This window comes from Hypomesus nipponensis, chromosome 3, assembly GCF_054491055.1.
Source record: "Hypomesus nipponensis isolate SF chromosome 3, ASM5449105v1, whole genome shotgun sequence".
NCBI lineage: Eukaryota > Metazoa > Chordata > Actinopteri > Osmeriformes > Osmeridae > Hypomesus > Hypomesus nipponensis.
Genome location: NC_140363.1, coordinates 11,610,788 through 11,630,028, shown reverse-complemented (window position 1 = coordinate 11,630,028; position 19,241 = coordinate 11,610,788). Strand labels below are relative to the sequence as shown.

At 47.9% G+C, this 19,241-nt stretch overlaps 1 protein-coding gene across 5 annotated transcripts in view; it reads right to left on the bottom strand.

The window, feature by feature from the left end:
• arhgef10 (Rho guanine nucleotide exchange factor (GEF) 10) overlaps positions 1-19,241 on the bottom strand; it is a 47,273-nt gene that overhangs the window by 4,548 nt on the left and 23,484 nt on the right. For all 5 annotated transcript variants that reach the window (XM_084676112.1, XM_084676118.1, XM_084676126.1 and 2 more), the window contains 11 exons: positions 19,046-19,191; positions 18,335-18,540; positions 14,462-14,577; positions 13,854-13,981; positions 12,718-12,818; positions 11,708-11,829; positions 11,358-11,444; positions 10,183-10,412; positions 9,855-10,012; positions 6,179-6,321; positions 2,812-2,986 (listed from right to left, as the gene is read on the bottom strand). In XM_084676112.1, the coding sequence (XP_084532238.1) occupies positions 2,812-2,986; positions 6,179-6,321; positions 9,855-10,012; positions 10,183-10,412; positions 11,358-11,444; positions 11,708-11,829; positions 12,718-12,818; positions 13,854-13,981; positions 14,462-14,577; positions 18,335-18,540; positions 19,046-19,191 (1,612 nt within the window). The remainder of the gene's footprint in view (positions 1-2,811; positions 2,987-6,178; positions 6,322-9,854; positions 10,013-10,182; positions 10,413-11,357; positions 11,445-11,707; positions 11,830-12,717; positions 12,819-13,853; positions 13,982-14,461; positions 14,578-18,334; positions 18,541-19,045; positions 19,192-19,241) is intronic.

The window sequence follows — 19,241 nt, the reverse complement described above, 5'->3', positions numbered from 1 at the left end:
TTGAGTCAGGGATTGCAGAAGCAGCATGGTCTGAGTTTAGATCCACTCAATCCATCACAGAACAGCTGCCAGAAGCCAGAGTGGAACATTCTAGACGGGTACAGATCACATCCTTCACTAATACAGGAAATGAACATTAAACAGCCCACATACATAGAAACCTGAACGTACCCTGACAACATCACATTCACAGGGCAGGGCATTTGTTGAATAAAACTGCCAATGCAGTGCATTGCAGTGGGGGGATTGTTTGGTAGAAAGATCACTTGGAAAAGATAAACAACCATGACAGATATGCCACTGACCCCAATGTTGTTATCAGAGGAAGTCAGCTCTTACTGTTGCTGATATAGACCATTGGTCAGCCTGGAGCAGGAAGTCTTTCATGTCGGCAGGCTCTGACTTCCTCTGTGGTCTACATCTCTTATTAGAGCAGAGAGGCTCCCAAGGCATACCAAGAATCAAGCTCACTTTATCATTGACATCTGGGTGAAAACCCTCCTGTTGCTAAATGTAATCGTTCGGTGGTTGGAGGGAGAGTTTCCCAGAAGGTCATGTTTCTATAGACATCCGTCCAGCAATTTCTCTAACTTTCAACAGCCATGTAGCGTTTATGTAGACACCATTGGCATTATGCAAGCTGTAATTCAGTTGCATAATCAAACACTGCACACAAGTGATAGTAATTTAACTTTTTTTTTCTCAAACTGGGAAAGCTTGGGGTAGCTCTAAAAGCTAGCTTTGTGGTGGCATGATGTTCTGTTATGCTAACTAATTTTGAGTAACATACTGTAATCCTAAAAACACCATTACATCACCTGTTAATTAAAATTAATCAATTAAGCCTCTGATTTAATTACATAACACCATGGCCTATAATGAAATGACCCACTTTTGTGATTAAATATACAATCCTTAAAGTATGATCTAATGTCGCCAAATTTCACTGTATCTATTTGATATTGTAAACATTAGTTAAGAGAAAAGCTAGCGTGTAGTCTAGCACTAGGCTGTCAGCAGTGGGCCTTGTGAGAGGCCTGTGGCTTCAGAGCACAGTGTATGAAGCTGTGGGTAGAGGCTGCAGTGTGTCCTTCAGACCAGCCATTACTCGTCATGACCACACACACTGCTCCCCAGACACACAGCTAGGACCACAGCAAAATACACACACTCACTCAAGGGTGTCTCGAAAAACACATCATGACCTCTGGACATGAAAATAATCCTGTACTGTACAATATTGTCAAAAAGTACTGAAGTTAAAGGGATGAACATTAGCTTTCACTGACTCATGAAAGAACACTTTTTGACAAACAACAGTAGCTGTGCCGCCTTACAAAAATAGAAAACAAATTTCAGGAAAACCAGCCAGCTGCCACAGACTCCTCAAATATAGATTCAGACTTATGCTAGCAGCCAGCCTCAATGTCCCCAATCCCTGTCTGTGTGGATAGTCACTTTGCAGAGAGAGAGAGAGAGAAAGACTGAGCGAGAGAGAGAGAGGAAAAGGGAGAGAAGGAAAGGGAGAGATTATGAGGGGTTTGCGTGATGTAGAGTAGAGCCAGGGAAGCAGATTATTATTCCCCAAACACAGCTGCTCTGTATCTTTCAAGTATACGTGCACTGCCTCCATGTTAGCTGTCTCCATGGCCACACACACACTAATGTCGTTGAGCCATTTCCACTTCAGGATACTACAGGGGGTTACTGAGCACTGAGTAAACACCTTATTTTGAGAACACGAATACATTCTGAAGGGGATTCTGTTCATGACAGATCTTTTTATAACTAGCCTAGCTACATGTAAATGTTACCAGACACAATCCTCCCACCCCATCATGGTGAGGCTGTCTTACCATTTGTATGTAGCCAGGTTGGAATGACACCATGCCCTCCACAAAAGGTAAAGTTGGCTGAGGTGGTTAAAGTGTAGTTCTATGGGCTTATATTATGTGAAGCCCTCTGTGAAATAATAAAAGTAAAAAGGGCTATGCTATTATTTTATGCCAAAATACATCACTTATCTACAGGATTGAGGGGACAAGATTGATAAGGAAACCAAATCTGTGCTTCTGAGAAGAGCACAAGTGATCATGAAAACATGTAGAAACTTGGTTAACCTGCCAAATCATCTACAACTATGAATCCAGCTGAATGGTTCCTGGGCCTGTTGTTTACTTTGACCATTTTAAGAAGATGAGAACATATCGGAACATCAGAAAACCACAGAACCATGATCTCATCTAATTACAAACAGGCACTCCGCTTGACAGGTCTTTGAAGCTGTGAGGTCATAAGAACCTATGTCCCTAAGGGCCATGAGTGGAATGGTGATTTCTGATCAATTCTACCTGACTGGATAATCCAGACGTTTGGATATCAAAAGAAAGCAAACCCTTTTTTTGCCAATATGATTGCTCTGTTAAATCTGTCAAACAGTCAGTCCTCAAAAAGGGTTTTTATCATCAAGTTAACCATAAGGATCATATTACTAAATGACACTGGGAGGTCAGACAAGAGGGGGGTGGGGGGGGGGGTGGTAACACTACGCTGAACAGTGGGGCTGATAGTCTGAAGCTGAGTCTCAACTTGAGCACAATAGCAGAACGGTTTGAGGAGAGAATCTGTCTATGTCACATATCACAGAGGTGGAGTTGTGCAAAGGTTGAACAGTACTGTAAACCTAGATTCACAATTCATGGGACAAGACATCATTTGTTGTCCGGTACTTGACATGGGTGGGGGGAATGATGAGTCCTGTGTGTCAATGGTAGAAGACACGTTGTGGCTGTGCTGGTGACGGGGCCCTACCAGAGAGGATGTTGTGCACGGGGGTGGCTATGTTGATGTCCTGCAGGTGCTCCAGGGTCTCCGTGTGGAACAGACGCAGGGTGGAGCCCGAGCTGAAGGAAATCCAGATGCCGACCCCAGCCACCACCATGTGGGACACCACCATACCCTCCTCCTGGTGGGCCTCCAACTGCCTCTGAGGGGGGGAGACAGGGAGAGAGAGACCAAGACAGAAGAAAACATGAATTATTGTAGGCAGTTTGCATATTGTATTATGTACCACTACAGGCATATACCTTATTTTTGCCTTAAATCTGACACGCCATAATACATATTAACTGCAGTACTCAGGATTATATCCAAAGCCCACACTGTAGAGCAGACTGTGGGGTAGAAGACAGGGACATCTGTGCTGCACTCTGTCTGAGCTGTGATGGACTCTGCAGTGACACTAAGACGCTAACAAGTTCTGCTGCCTTGGCTTATGACAGGAACGTCATAGGAAGCCCTGTGAGACTGGTCCCTTCAGCCCAGCCCTGTGAGACTGGTCCCTTCAGCCCAGCCCTGTGAGACTGGTCCCTTCAGCACAGCCAGTGAGACTGGTCCCTTCAGCCCAGCCCTGTGAGACTGGTCCCTTCAGCCCAGCCCTGTGAGACTGGTCCCTTCAGCCCAGCCCTGTGAGACTGGTCCCTTCAGCCCAGCCCTGTGAGACTGGTCCCTTCAGCACAGCCAGTGAGACTGGTCCCTTCAGCCCAGCCCTGTGAGACTGGTCCCTTCAGCCCAGCCCTGTGATACTGGTCCCTTCAGCCCTGTGAGACTGGTCCCTTCAGCCCAGCCCTGTGAGACTGGTCCCTTCAGCACAGCCAGTGAGACTGGTCCCTTCAGCACAGCCAGTGAGACTGGTCCCTTCAGCCCAGCCCTGTGAGACTGGTCCCTTCAGCCCAGCCCTGTGATACTGGTCCCTTCAGCCCTGTGAGACTGGTCCCTTCAGCCCAGCCCTGTGAGACTGGTCCCTTCAGCCCAGCCCTGTGAGACTGGTCCCTTCAGCCCAGCCCTGTGAGACTGGTCCCTTCAGCCCAGCCCTGTGAGACTGGTCCCTTCAGCACAGCCAGTGAGACTGGTCCCTTCAGCCCAGCCCTGTGAGACTGGTCCCTTCAGCCCAGCCCTGTGATACTGGTCCCTTCAGCCCTGTGAGACTGGTCCCTTCAGCCCAGCCCTGTGAGACTGGTCCCTTCAGCCCAGCCCTGTGAGACTGGTCCCTTCAGCACAGCCAGTGAGACTGGTCCCTTCAGCCCAGCCCTGTGAGACTGGTCCCTTCAGCCCAGCCCTGTGATACTGGTCCCTTCAGCCCTGTGAGACTGGTCCCTTCAGCCCAGCCCTGTGAGACTGGTCCCTTCAGCCCTGTGAGACTGGTCCCTTCAGCCCAGCCCTGTGAGACTGGTCCCTTCAGCCCAGCCCTGTGAGACTGGTCCCTTCAGCCCAGCGAGACTGGTCCCTTCAGCACAGCCTGTGAGACTGGTCCCTTCAGCACAGCCAGTGAGACTGGTCTTCTCAACACCATTGTCCACCACAGAGCTGGGTATGTCTAGGAGCTGTTTGGAAACCCATAAACAACAAATCACAGTGATCACTGTCTTACAGTGACCACTGCTCCAGAAAGTGATGGGATTATAAACAGGTCTACCAATGTCATTGTTTTAGTTGTGGTTGTTTATTTTTAGTAGAGCTATGTATATCAATTATATCAAGTTCATAGTCATAACATAAGCTGTGAGAAATGTTCTATTTGACTCCACCCCTTTGATAAAGTGGTGGATATCGACTTGTTTTGGCTTGGCTACCTTAACTGAAAGTGCCAGATATAGCTATGAGGGCATGTTAGTTCATCTAGGAATATAAGGCTATTAAATGTGGTCCACAACATATACCCAATCTTAAAGATCTCTCGTGTTCACAGTCTAAAGTTGGTATTCCAGTATATTTTCTTGTTTTGTTCTCCAAGGTGTTTTGCTGTTGGACAGTAATTTCACTTTTCCTCATCCCTTGTAAAAGTAGGCTGAGGTGATTCCAGTCATAAGAACCACACAGCAGGACTTCACTCACTGTGTACCGTTCAATTGGTGAAAACCTTCCAGTTAACCCCTCCCTCAGTCCCCCTCGTTCTGGACTCCCTTTCTCTGCTCTCTCCACCCCACCTGTCTAGTTTCACCTTTCTCTCCCCTGCCCCTCTGCTGTGCCCACTTCTCCTGTCCCCTCCTTCCCTCTCGTCAATCTTTCCTCTTTAGTCACCGGAACAGCATGGGCTAGAGGAGGGACACCAGCAGGTGGTCCTGTAATGAGCTTAAAGACACTAATGAGATTATGAGTCAATGCGTGTAGCAAAGTGAGCTGGGGCGGGTGAGTGTGTGTCGAGGGTGGAATGTGCTATTCCAGGATGGCCAGCAGGTGCTGGTGTCCTGGGCTGGGCTGTTGGGGAAGAGGGCTCCTCTGTCACCCAGTGAACTGAAGACAGACCCCACCCTGGTTCCATGGTAACCCAAACTCCAAGTTCCAATGTCATTAGGGCTGAGCCAAGTGTGGCTGACATCTTAAGAGATTGAGTCCAACAGACGTAATAAACAAGAGACACTAAAGAACTAGATACAGACCACACCCACAGACCACACCTTACTGTACAAACATGGCCAACCATTACTTTGATTATCCAGTATAAATAGCAGTGTCTTAAAAAAAAAAGATTTGACTGATTTCATTCTACATTGGACTCCTTCCGACCAATTTATTTATGTTCAGTCTATAAAAAATGTAACTTTCTTAAAACACAGAGCTTGTAAATAGGCCATTACTCATATAGATGTTGAATTCTGACGGTTCTGTATCTTTAAGAGTAAAGATTTCAACCAGCCATGCTGTGGAGGCTAGGCAGATCCATGGTGTGGGAGAGTATCATAATGGGCTCTGCAGCTACAGTATGTGAACTTTGCCCTGTAGTACAGTTCTGAATGTAGCTGTGCCCACACCTCTGAACACACTGTGATAGAAAGGCCTCTTTACATTTCATCTGATAAGGGACTCATACTGAAAGTCTTTAGGTCACAAATCACTTTATGTATATTTAAGCAATCTCTGGAGATGCCATCAGTGGACTTTTCTGGCATTTTTAAATGGAGGGCACTCGCAATTTCAGATCTAAAACTTCAACAACCAAAGGTGTTCTCTGAGCCACCTTGGTTTGTCAGTGGTACATACTTTCCCGGTAATCTGACCCACAGACAGGGTGTTTAACTGCTTCTGCCTGCGACACACAAACCGGCTTCCTGTTTGAACTGCAGGCAAGAGCAGTGCTTTGACAAATAAGTGTGTGTGTGTGTGTGCGCATAATAGGTACCTCTACGGTGTGTGTGTCGGTGCTGATGATGAACACCTGTCCTCCAGAGGAGGCCCAGATGTGGTCCTCCATGGCTAGCAGGGCCTTCACAGGCAGCACCCCCAGCGGCAGCACCTTGGGTCCCTCGGGCCTCCATGAACCGTCTGGAAGGCATGCACATGCACACACAACTGTCATTGCTGTTCCATTTGCTGGCTGCTGCTAACGGTTAGTAGCAAAGAAATGCAAGCTTCAGTATTAAAGTCTATCAAACTAGTGGGTAAACCGAGGGAAAAACTTGATAGAACTACTGAGCACTCTCTGGAGTAACTCGTAATGTGTTTGTGTGCTAACTCGTGTTAGTCCTGTCATACATGGATTAGATTGCACAGAGCCTTTCTAAATGTCATCTGCATTTCAAATCCACAAATTAGCTGTGGAGTGGCCATTGATGGTTTCACAGCATTCACAATGAATATAGATGTGCCTGGAAATATTAGTCATCCTCAGAGCTAGCCCACACACACCACCCACACACTGCTACAAGTGCCTGGGCACTGCTGTTGGCGATAGCTCCGCACTCTGAAAACCCAACACCGCCTGCAATACAAATATAGCCCATTTCTCTGCAGCATTCAGCTCTGTGGACTCTCTCTAGCTGGGGGAGTAAAGAGAGTAGGCTGTTGGAGAGGGAAAGGTAGGACGGAATACTCCAAGGGCATTGCAGGGCAAGAAGGAGCAGTTGGAATAAAAAGTTCATTTCCTCCAGATTCCAAAATACCTCAGTTATTCTGCTTCAGGAAGTACCAGAGGGGCCTCACCAATACTGTTTGTTTAAGAGGAGGGACAGAGGCGGCCATTGAGGGGAGTGAGCAGGGGAGAGGTGCCATGCAGAGAACAGGGGAGTGTGTGAATGGTCCGGTAATTACACAGGAAGTGAGGGTAATCTCTCTCTAAAGGAGGTAAAATGGATTAAAAACACAACAGGGCCTTGTATTTATTATTGTAATAATCACAGGATGTCTGTGTGTGTGTAACCAAAGGAAGAAAAAGATGGAGGGGAAATACAGAAAGTGAAATGTCATTCCTTTTTGCTGCAAGTCTTACATAACCTCTTTCTATGTGGGTGCTTGTCAGCAGTTCTCTCCCATAATGTCAGTGTCATTCTCCTCCTGCTGGCATACAGCCATCACCAGCAGCAAGCCTTGCACTTCCTCTTTTGTAGTTCCACACAGAAACATTGACACACTGAAAGATTCACTACAGGACATAATGGCCAAAAATCCAAATCCACACACAAACCTCATGAAATAAACAGCACCCAACCTGCAGTAGAAGGAAAGTAAGCCATGTGACAGATACAAATAGAAATGTAAGAAAAACACAATGGAAGTTTCTTTCTATTCTTCTTCTTCAGTTTTTGCTACCCCCCCCCCCCCATCTCTTTGTTCCCTCTGACTAGCTGGCTGTGTCATACTGTCTCTGCTGTACCATTCAGCCTGGCACACAGAGGGAAGAATAACCAGGATGACAGAATGAGGCAGGCAGGGAGATTTACAAAACATATCTGTACTTTTTCAAACAACGCTTGTTACTTTAGTTTACTTCAACTTTTACCGGTCTTTTTAAACATGAGTATCTGTACTTCTTCTTGAGTGAAGGATGTGTGTACTTTTGCCATCTCTGCCAACCAGCCAATAGTAAGCTGTCTTTGAGCCTACACATGTATTTTAGGCCCTGGGAACAACTGGTCTATTCATGACTGCCATCAGTACACAGCATAGGTTACAGCAGGAATACATATTCAATAAGAAGATGATATTAATCAGGAATATATGAACAAATAATGAGGCAATTGCTGATTTACTCATTGTAATGAACACAAGCACCTTGATTGGTCCTGCCCACACAGCCACCTAGAGAAGGGCTTTGGCTCCAGTGTTTAGAGCTCACACAGCTGCTGTCATGTGTGGGACTACTGTGGATTTAGCCTTCATTATGTAGCACCTCTTTGAAGTCTTTGCCCGGATGCAAATGGACATCCATGCTTCTGTGAGGATGTCACGGGGTTATTTTTGTTTTGGAGCGCTGTATAAATGGCTAGGTTGAGCTACATGCTAATTGAGTCAGTGTGTGCCCAATCAATGTGACACTGCCCTGGAGAAGCTTTAGCACTCGGATCCAAGACTTCCAGAATCCAAACCAAGAGACGATGATTCATCTTTTCGAGTTCAAGCTTGAGCTGTGAGACTGAATGTGGAACTGTTGGTCGTGTACAAACAGGTCTGCTGTGCAAACGAAACACAGCTCTTTCAGTGACTGGCCCTCAATACCTTATCCTGATTGATACATGAACCAACACTTAGAACAGATTTCTCATTCATTTTGTGCACTCTGAACGACGATTTCAAATGTTGGACAAACCATGTGGAAAGAGTGACTTTCAGTTCAGTACAGGTGAAACTAAATAGTCAGCATTCCTGCAGCATTGCAGATTTTCCTTTGGGCCATACTGAGCTAGCTGAGGGATCAGGGGGAAAATACCTTCCCTCTATCCCTGGAGTGAGTTGCCTCAATCCACACACACACACACACACACGTACCATGACGTGATGAGGCCTGCCTGAACAGTGGGACTCAGCACTATTGAACCTGGATCTGGGGATTGACCTCAAGTCTCCTTCTTAGCACCTCATGATATACCAACATGGTATCAGGACACCTGGTCATGACCCGGGGTCATGTGATTATACCTGGTCAGTACACTACCTGTCTCATTTAATCCATCAGCTTTAAATCACTTGTTCAATAGGATGTGTGTGTGTGTGTGTGGGGGGGGGGGGGGGGAGTTTGAGAGTTAGGTGCGTGCAATAGCAGCAGCATATATGTCTGCTTGAGATAAACCGCCGTTGGCAGTGGAGAGAACTTTATATGATGATGCTTCAGACACACATTCTCCTTACGTAGTCATTCCATATCTTCAAAACCTTCACCTTCCCTCTCTTTCCGTGTGTGCGTGCATATATAAAGGAGAGGGACAGAGAGAAAAGAGGGAGAAAGAGAGAAATTGTAAGAGAAACGAAGAAAAAGAGAGAAAGTGCGGGAGAGCTAGAGAGCGCACAATGGAGGAGCAGAGGGAGGAGTCCCTGTCCTCAGCATCTTTAGTGAGTGTGCTCTGCCAGCTTGCTGGAAGAGGGAATATTAAATAGGTCAGCTCCAACACATTAGCCTCTTCTACCCGACAGCCAAAGCCAGGCTTGGTGGAACCCTCGCACCGCCCAGCGCCAGTCTGAGACAGGGGGAGGCCCCTCTCCCTGGGGCGCAGGACACAGTAAACAGCTAACGAATAACGGCCCGCAGGGACTGGGCCAACCAAGCACAAACACCAGCTCACAACCTCTCTCTATGATTGACCAGGCCGGCATCGTTACGAATGAACACACCCTCTCTTCAGCCGTTTGGCGGGGTTTAACAGGGTCAGACGGAACAACTCATTCTTTCACATGAACTGTACGCTTGAAACAAAACATGCCTATTCATAGAGGTGAATGCGGAGTCTGTTTATGAGTCAGGGAAAGCTAATTAGGTTTCTGTGATGGTTTTAAGTGTATCTACATTCAAGTTAGAACTCACTTCACGAAGGCAGACAGAGAGACTTGTGAGGGCGGATCAGACCAGGTCAGAAACAGAGCCTCACCTTGTGCTCGGGAGTAGACTGCCACAGACCCGCTGACCAGGCCAGCGTAGAGGCAGTGTCTCTTGTAGACGAGGCTGGTGACGGTGGACTTGTCTGGGGTGAAGAAGTGCTGCAGCCGCACCTTCTTAGACCTCTGGCTGCTCCTATACACAATGATGCTGGAGGCAAAGCACAGGAGAGATAGAGATGTTTTTGCAAGTGACCAAATCTAACTGGTGAAGCAATGGGCCCTATTGTGGGCTTGGTGGTCCAAGACTTAGACTTATTCTAGGTATTGAATGTGCTCCGGTGTTCTAGACGAACACGACAGATAGGATGTGCACTGTACCTGCCCTCCTCCATCCCCAGGCACACAGTGGGGCTGTCACTGCTGCCCTTCCCTGGGGACGGGGGGTTACCCTCGGGGGCTCCCTCCCCATTTTCCAGGGGCTGCTCCATGGGAACGTAGGCCATGCACAGGATACGAGACTCCACGTTGAAACACTCAGTCACCTTAGGGCTGGAGTTCTGCATGGCAACTATGGCTATCTGGCCCATCTGATTGGTGCAGCTCGCCACCTGAATTTTTCAAATAACAAGCAAGTATGTGAACTTTACCGGAATTAAAAAGCAACCAGCACAAACCTCTACTTAACTTTCTATTCTAAATCAAATTTCGGCAGATCAATTCTACACATGGATCAGATCCTTAAAAGACCTGATTCTCCCGATTATAAGAACATTACCCTTGAAACTCACGCCGAAATTATGGGCAGTGTTTAAGTGTGACTGTAATGAACATACTCCATCATGATAGGACAGGGGGGATTTAAGTCCCCTTGACTTGAAGTCTGTGAATGCTTGATCACAATCTGGCAGTAAACAGTCAGCTAAGAGCTACTCAGCGATCAAAACTGGACCTGGGATGTTTTGACTGTGTGAATGAGAGTTATGGCTCCATGACCAAGAGGTGTTGTTTCATTATTTAGTGACTGAGTGGGGGGAAAAAAGCTTTTTTGCCATGGAGAGGTGTGATGGCTCTGGTCCAGACATGGCTTCAGAACAGGAAGCCCTCAGGAGTTGAGAGTGTGTTTGGGCTGTACCTCTGTTACATAAGGATTCCCATAAACATTCTCACAGACACACCGTTATGTTTCAAAATTCACCATTAATGCATGCAAAAACAAAACTTACTCAGCTCCATGTGATGACCTACATGGTTTGTTCAATCAGTGTATCGTCATTCATATGGAAGTTACTACGAATAGATCAGTATAACAAGTTCTATTAGAGGAGTGTAAGCAGTATGAGGATGATGAGGACATGAGACAGGCAGGCAGGCAGAGAGGCAGACAGACAGGCAGGCAGAGAGGCAGGCAGACAGGCAGGCAGAGAGGCAGGCAGACAGGCAGGCAGGCAGGCAGGCAGGCAGGCAGAGAGGCAGGCAGAGAGGCAGACAGGCAGAGAAGCAGGCAGACAGGCAGGCAGAGAGGCAGACAGACAGGCAGGCGCTGGTGTCCTCACCCACACACAGCCGTGGCCCAGTGCAGGTGTGTCTGCCGTGCTGTCTGTGTTGATGTGGGGCTCCGGGTTGTGGACGGCACACTCCACCTGACAGACACACACACACACACCATCACCATGAGCTGAAAGACGGTACTTAAACAGAATAAACATTAGGAGAAGTGTAACAAGAAGTAATAGTGTAACAAGAAGTAAGTGTAATAGGAAGACAAATGTACATTTGTGAAAATGAGCTATAATTGGGAGCCACTGTTAAGGCTATGGTTCAACATAGAGGGGGTGTAGGGATGGGGAAAGAGTGCAGGGGGGAGGAGGAGAGTGGTGGGGGGGAGGAGGAGAGTCGTGGGCACCTTGAACTCCTGCAGCTTGGACATGACCACGGGCATCTGACTCAGCAGGAGGGGGTGCTTCTGTTTCTTGATCTGATTGCCATCGTCCTCCGCAAAGAACCACCCCTGCAGGTTGTCCTCCTCTGTGAGGGGGCGGGAGACACAGACAGACAGACAGACAGACAGACAGACAGACAGACAGACAGACAGACAGAGAGAGAGACAGAGACAGAGAGAGAGAGAGAGAGAGAGAGAGAGAACACAGTTAATTGTGAATCCATATCAAGGTCCTTTAATTTCACAGCAGAACACTCAGTCCAGTGTACACAGTGGACCCAAAACTAAAACTCTAATAAATCCACGTCTTGTGCAACTGGACACATGATTCACTAATCTAAATTCAAGATTTAACGATACATTTTACTGTCGGGTGAGCACAGAACTGGAACTATACAGTTGTGATATTCACTCTGAGGCCAAATTCAAAACTGAAGATATTCATATAAACCAGTAACTCGTATGTCAATCCTAATGGAACATAAGCATGATCATTTGTTCTGCGGATGCCACGATGAGTTCAGCCTTTACTAATTGGCACTTGTTACACAACAGCCACTGTGGAGCTGAAACTCTGTGGAACAAATTGAGTCTCTTCCCAAACAAAGAGCCCGGCTTGCAGACAGTCACACCAGACACAGAAGAGCAGCGTCGCAGCAGTGAGACTGTCCTTCCAAACCCCAGACAGAAGGACAGTGATGAAAATCCTAAACAATCCTGTGGATCATGAGACCCAAGACACACAGTAAAGTAACACGAGTCACAGTACATCTTAAGAACTCCCACAGGTTTCCCAACTGATTTATTTGTCCTCTAAAATGTGTTTTCCCGACATTCTTCAAGAGCTTATGGTGTCATTTGAGACTCATTCGCGTGTGCAACCATCCCAAATGGACAAACCATTGCAAGTGTGTGTGCCTGTGTGTCCTGTGCGTGCAAGTGTGTGTACTGCACGTGTGGGAGGACAGACGCACCTAGCGCCAGCTTGGCCATCTGCAGGTTACTGATCCAGGACTGCTTGATGGATGGGCTGAAGGTATTGAACACTGCAGTGAAGTAAGTGGGTTTTCCAGACCTGCCAGGGAGAAGAGAGAAGAGACATGACAAAGACAGCAGTGTGGAGACTGTAAGGTATCCACCACCACACGGCATGCACAGCTCCCACTTGGTAAAGGAAATGCCCGGGCCTGGAGATCTTATCTGACAGTGGTGTATTCAATGTCCTAATCATTTTGCAACACTTGAAGCATCAGTCTTGAATGGAGCTTGCGGAGGGTACAAGCAAAGCCTATTGGCATGCATGTTAAGGATTTCCTGTCCTCTGGGAACATTTCTACTCCTGAAGCAGACATGGCACTGAGCACAATTCGTTTTCGTGATTACGTTTGAAAACCGTTATGCAACTGTTCAGTGACCTTGAATGAACCCCTCTTGTGGTCCCCTAATGGGAGCGAGAGGTCAGACCAAGTGGAGGAAGGAGGGCTCTGTCTGGGCCAAACAGCTGAAGGAGCCGCTCTGTCCACAAAGTCAAGACATCATGTGGAGGAAGTCAAGAGTTGATTCTACCCGCTAGCAAAAGGTCATCTAGACGGGACATTACAGAGGAAGGCATCTCTCTGGTATGCCGCCTCTCCTTTCGCACACACTCTCTCTCCCTCACTGCAGAGTGTTATGCTTCAGGATGGAGGGATTAGGAAGGAATGAGGGATGCACAGCTGTGTGTCTAAACATACCCATGGATAATCTAGACAGTTCACTATGCAGAAGAGTACTGGAAAGTTGGAAAGTGAGAGTAAGAAAAAGAGAGAGAGGGAGAGAGTTGGGACTTGGAGAGGTGTCATGTGGACGCTATTTTCATGAGTGTGTGTGGAACAGCTGCCTGGAGACAAGAGGTTAGCTGAGAGCCAGTCCAGCCGTGGAGATTAGGATCTGAACACTGTATCCAGGGGTGTTTACAGCCACTCACTGGGTTCTTCCTTATCTATCTAGGACGGATGGTGGGGCGAGGGAAGGGTAGGGAGTGGAGTGGAATGTGCGAATGAGAGTGCGTTGGCATGTGCTATTGATTGTCTTTGTATATTTATACGTCTGGTGAGTGCGCAGGACTGACTTGTCATGTTTGCCAGGCAGCTGGAGCTGGATCCTGCATCGGTCGGCAGCCCTGATCTCCTCCTCCTTCTTCAGAATGAGGCGCTGGAGACCCGAGACCCAGTCATGGGCCACCGTGGGATTCACGTTCTGGGAGGAGGAGAAGAGGGGACAGATGGAAAACAGTCACTGCTTGAACTCAAAAGAAGGATTCTGGATAGGTATAGCTCATTGGACTGCAGATCAAGAGATGTGCATTGCCTTCCTCATGTATTGCTATTATTATTAGATCCATCAAGGCCCTTGTGTGTGTGTGTGTGTGGCCTGCTCCCCTCTCCCCCTCCAGGCTCTCAACACAGTTTCTAACAAGACTTCCAGCACAGCACAAACACTGGCCTCTCTTGACTCCCGCTAGGCTCTGCATACACTGCCCCTTGCTTGGCCACAGCTTGGCACGACAGGCTGGGATTACCCAGATGAAGATGTTTGAGTTTGGTCTCAGATAGACTCGAGCAAACATGACCAGCTAGGGTGCCCTCCCACTCAGACAAACACGCCTCCAAATGAATGACAAAGCATACTATTCATAGATGCGGTCTCTTTTCTGTGTGTGTGCGTCTGTGTGTGTACCTGGTAGTTGCCCTTCAGGCTGCCGATCATGCTGGAGATCTGGTTGACCAGGCTGAGGTCGTGAATGAGGTTCTGCAGGTCTTGGTACAGCTGACCAGGACCCATGTACATCTTACCTGGAGGAGGACAAGCACAGCAGACACACTGCTGATTCATAGACTTCCTGTGTTTGGTGGACACTCCTGTGTGCGTGTATGTGTGTGTGTGTGTTTCTTAGTGTCGCCACTCCCTGCTCGTGTACGTGTCAAACCTGAGAAGGCGATTTCTTCTAGAACTAAAATAGTGTATACAGTGTACGCAGTCGTATTGAGTTGCTTAGGGGCCTGTAATGTCATGTAAATGTAAAGTTTGACATTTAGAGAACCCTCACAGTGCATTTCAGGTGGTGATGACAGTGAGCTGTGGTCACTAAAGCTGACTGGAGCCCGCACAAAGAAATCAGGAACAAAAGAAAAACAACTAAAAAGGTATGTTGCTATGCGTTAGTGCCTGTGTGTTTTTCATCCCATGAATAACGGCTCGCCCAGGGAGCGTTTCTGTTTGCTTGTTAGTAGATGTGCCCTGCATGGCAAAGCCTACATCCCAATGAAGTCAATGATTATTGTGTTGTCCTGCATCCAACTGCGCGCACAACGCTCTGCTTTGTTTTCCTGTGCTCAAGCCGTACACGAAGTGGGGCACGCAGAGAGGAGACGGAGAGAGAGGAAACTGCCAACTACACAAGCCCCCCACACTGATGTAGCTCAGTGCACTGAAGAGAAAGAGGGGGGGGGGGGGGGGAGGTCGAGAGAGAGCGCTAGAGAAACAGAGCTAGCAAGAGAGAGAGAGCGAGCGAGAGAGGGAGTGCTTAGAACTGCAACACCACCTCCACTGAAGCAGAGGAATAACAGTCTAAATAGTTTTCTGTTCAGTGGGACACCGCCTCCATAATCATCATGTTGAGATGTGCTTAAGTGACTGGGATGGTTCTCTGGCACCAGAACCCCTGGAATTCCCTCTAGCTCTGCCTCGGTGCTAGCACTTTGCTAAATCTGCGTCCATGTTAGCCCTCTTCTAGCCCTGTCTCTATGCTCTGCCTCTATGCTACAGCAGCTCGGCCTCTATGTTAGTTCTGTGCCGACTCTGCCAGTCAATCTGCATCTTTCCTGGCTGAACAGAGGCCATTCACATTGTCCTTGTGTTCTGGTGCCATGGCAACCAGTCGTCTTCTTGCAGGGTTGAGAGAGAACGAGACAGCAACAAATGGAGGCTGAGAAAGAGACCGCTGGTTGAGAGATGAGGAGCAACAGGAAACTGGTGGATGCCCTGTTTGCGACATACCAACTACTATACAGAGAGAAGACTAATTCTAAAATGGTTTCTTCACTTAACAAGTTTACTTTAGAATTGTGTGGCAGACATCATAGTAGGCCCATGTCAATGGGTTAAATCAGCGTATTTTCAGTCAGTGGACAAATCTCGTTAATTGCACATGCTTTTTAGTTTGTTTAATTTTGATCTTGGCAGTTTGCCTCAGCAGCTGAAGCATGTTAAAGCTGGTTCAGTTGTATCACACTAATTGCCTTGTCAAATCATGCTAAAATATTAATGCTCCATTCATCTTCGCTTCGTGAAGAGGGCAGGGATGCAGAATGAGGTCCTGTGATGAGCTCTCTTATGACTCATAGTCTGGGACTCTGGGACAAGCACAGTAAATGACCATGAAAAACACTGTTGGGATGTAATAGATACAATTATTGATCGATAAAATGACAACTCATCAAGACACGCTCCCCTGACAGATGAAAAAGCTTTGAAAGATCTCCTTAAAATCAACATTAAGTGGGATGCATTCACCGTAAACCAATTTAATTCAAGGCCACAATTTGGTACAGTACTGTCCTAATGTTTACAAGCAGAAAAACTGAGTTCATGCCTGTTCTAACCCTATCCGCAGATCCACAGTCTGCTCCACTGAGAGGTGACGGTGGCCTGGCTAAGCCATTAGAACTGATTCCAGTTCCAGAGTCCTCAAAGTGTCTTTGTGGGTTTGCCAAAACCTTTTCCACTGGTTTTGGAAAGGTCTGGGACTCGTCTGAGTCACCGGATTGGCTGACAATCTCTCACACAGCCATATCATACACATTCTGTCTTGAGACACAAAGCGTCTCGAAAAGTGGCCGATTGGCTGAGAAGAACAAAAGAAACGGTGGGGGTGGTTCAACGGTCTGAATGAACAGACCATCCCGTAGGTGGTCTCTAATTGCTATGCTGTGCACATCAGACACGAGGTGAGCAGGGAGAGAGATTCTGGGGAAGTGACATCACTAGCTGGACTGTCTTGTCTTTGGCTGGCTGCAGAGGTGGGAGTCAGAGGTGCCGACCTGCTGGGGCAGCTGTCTGGCCAGCCTGAACTACAGAGTCCTCCTGCCACTCGTTAAACTGTCGGGCTGGCTGAGACAAACACAGCGAGGCCCCACTGGATTTCTTAATCAGTCATTCAAATCCATTTTACGGCTGGCAGACATTGAGACGACAGTGGATGAGGCCGGTTGGTGTCAGTGACATCATGGCCCGATTCAGTTCCGAGTGTGTGCCTGGGTCTAAATTGTGATGGAACCAGGCCATCAGGACCATATGGCGCTGGACTGACCCCACCAACACTTCTACTTCATATCTGAGTCAAGCTGCATGTCTGATGAAATGAGGTAATGATCCAGATTCCAGCAGACATGCTAGTGTCCTGAGGGGAGTAAGGGAGAGGTAGTGTGTGGAGGCTTGTGTCAGGTTTAGACAGCCGGCTGGGAATCTGCCTGTCTGTCTATCAGCCTGGGGTCCCACAGAAAGACCAGATGCCAAAGAGATCTGTGCAGTCTGTGTGTAGCCCCACCTCGTACGGTCTGTGGTGGTTAGTGTGTGCGCGAGCACATGTGTAGGGTGGGGGTGAGTGTGGTAGGCAGAGGGATGATGGTGGGGAGGTGGGTAAGAGGCTTTGAGACTAGGGTGGCGGAGGGGAGCAAGAGAGAGGGGAGCCTTCTCCTCCCCCCCCCCTTCCCCCCTTTAGTAAGAGGATGAATGTGGAAAAAGAGACTCCATATGGTCGACTTCTCTCCACTGATTTAGCTCAATGGACCTAGACTACAGTGTAATCCTAATGGAGTTCTAATATAGTTTTTTCACGAGCTTTAACACCATTACTGTGCCATTTACAGACAAGGGTATTATCACCCACAAGAAATGTAGGGCAAACACATTGAACACCAGAGTGGCTGTAGGAGATTGCAAAATAATCTGCAGCCACAGAGGGAAAAAACAATATCAAAAGGCTGTCAAAGTGATGTTTCCTGGATGTAGCTAAGTGGAATTAAAGCATTATAGCACTGTACAATCATGTTCCAGATGGGACAGAAAGAGACAAAAACAAAGAGGCAGGCTTCTGTGTGCAATTGAACATGGGCAATTCCCCCCTCCCCCCCCCCCCCCCCCCCACACACAAACACACACACACAAACAACCTCTGGCAGCTTAACAAACTACTTCAGTTTCATCACCTGAACCCAACACCAGCTCCAACACCTCACTACAACACCCACAGCAGGCGGCCTGGTACCAGTCAGGACTGCAGCACGCTGCATGGCTAGCCTGCCCATCATGAAACTGACCACAAAGATCATACAGCGGTGTACAAATGGCTCCTTCTCCTCCATACGGTCTATTCCAGGAGCTGAAAGGCTGCCAGCGACTGGGGGAAACCCAGTGGAAAGAGTGAAGTCATGCAGGTTTTACCCAGCCTCGGCTCCCGCAAGCAAGAACCTTAAATGTGATCATTTATTTGATTATACAGTATTTTATAGTATAGTATATACGTAGCATAGTTTTAATTGTAATCCATACTTGGTTTGGCGTTGATGACCACCTTCTCTCCAGAGTGAGGGGCAGGGAAGCGGCTGGCTTCCACCATGTCGTCACTGGAGCCAAACTCCACCACATCCACAAAGCTCAGGGGCACGCTCCACTTCAGCACAAACTTCTGACCCTGGGGGGTGCTGCCCCCCGCGGCCCCCACGCTGCCACTTCCACTGCCGGCATCCTGACCACACCTGGGACGAGGGGAGAGTTCAATAGTTTAAAAAGTAGGCTGAACATAAATGACATTCATACCAGCAATATTGCACATTGGACCTCAAGCTGTGCATACCTCCCTGGCAACTATCGACCGAGTGTTGATCATGCACTGCTGTGTGTGGGAGTGTAACGAGCAGTTAAGTCTACAAAGCTCACAACAAATAGGAGTGTCGATTGTCCATTTGAAGGAGAAGATAAATGGTTTGGCCCGAGTAAACCTACGCTGGTGAGCTCAAATCAAAACCAGAGAATACTCTGGTACAACCTTCTATCCAATTCAAAGGATCTTTGTGTCAAAGCTAGCCCGTCGTACGAGATCCAGAGATCAGTGTGGCTTTGCTGTAATTACAGGGCACTCCTTGTCTCTGACGGAACTTGGACAGAATCATACCCAGCAAGATCGCTCCGTCTATAGGGTGAATAGGGGTGGGGGGCTGTTGCCTGGGCCTGGAGGTCAAGTGTGGGGGGGGCGGTTCCTACCGGATGATGGGCGTGGCACACATGAGCACATCATTGAGCAGGAAGAGGCGGCGCTCCTTGGTCTTGATGACCTCACCGCGGTCGTTGTAGACCGTCTCCACCATGTCGTCGGAGCGAATCAGGTAGCGGCTGCCGTTGCTCAGAAGCTGAGGGTGGAGAAGTGGGATAAGGACTAAACGTGAAAAGCACACTAATA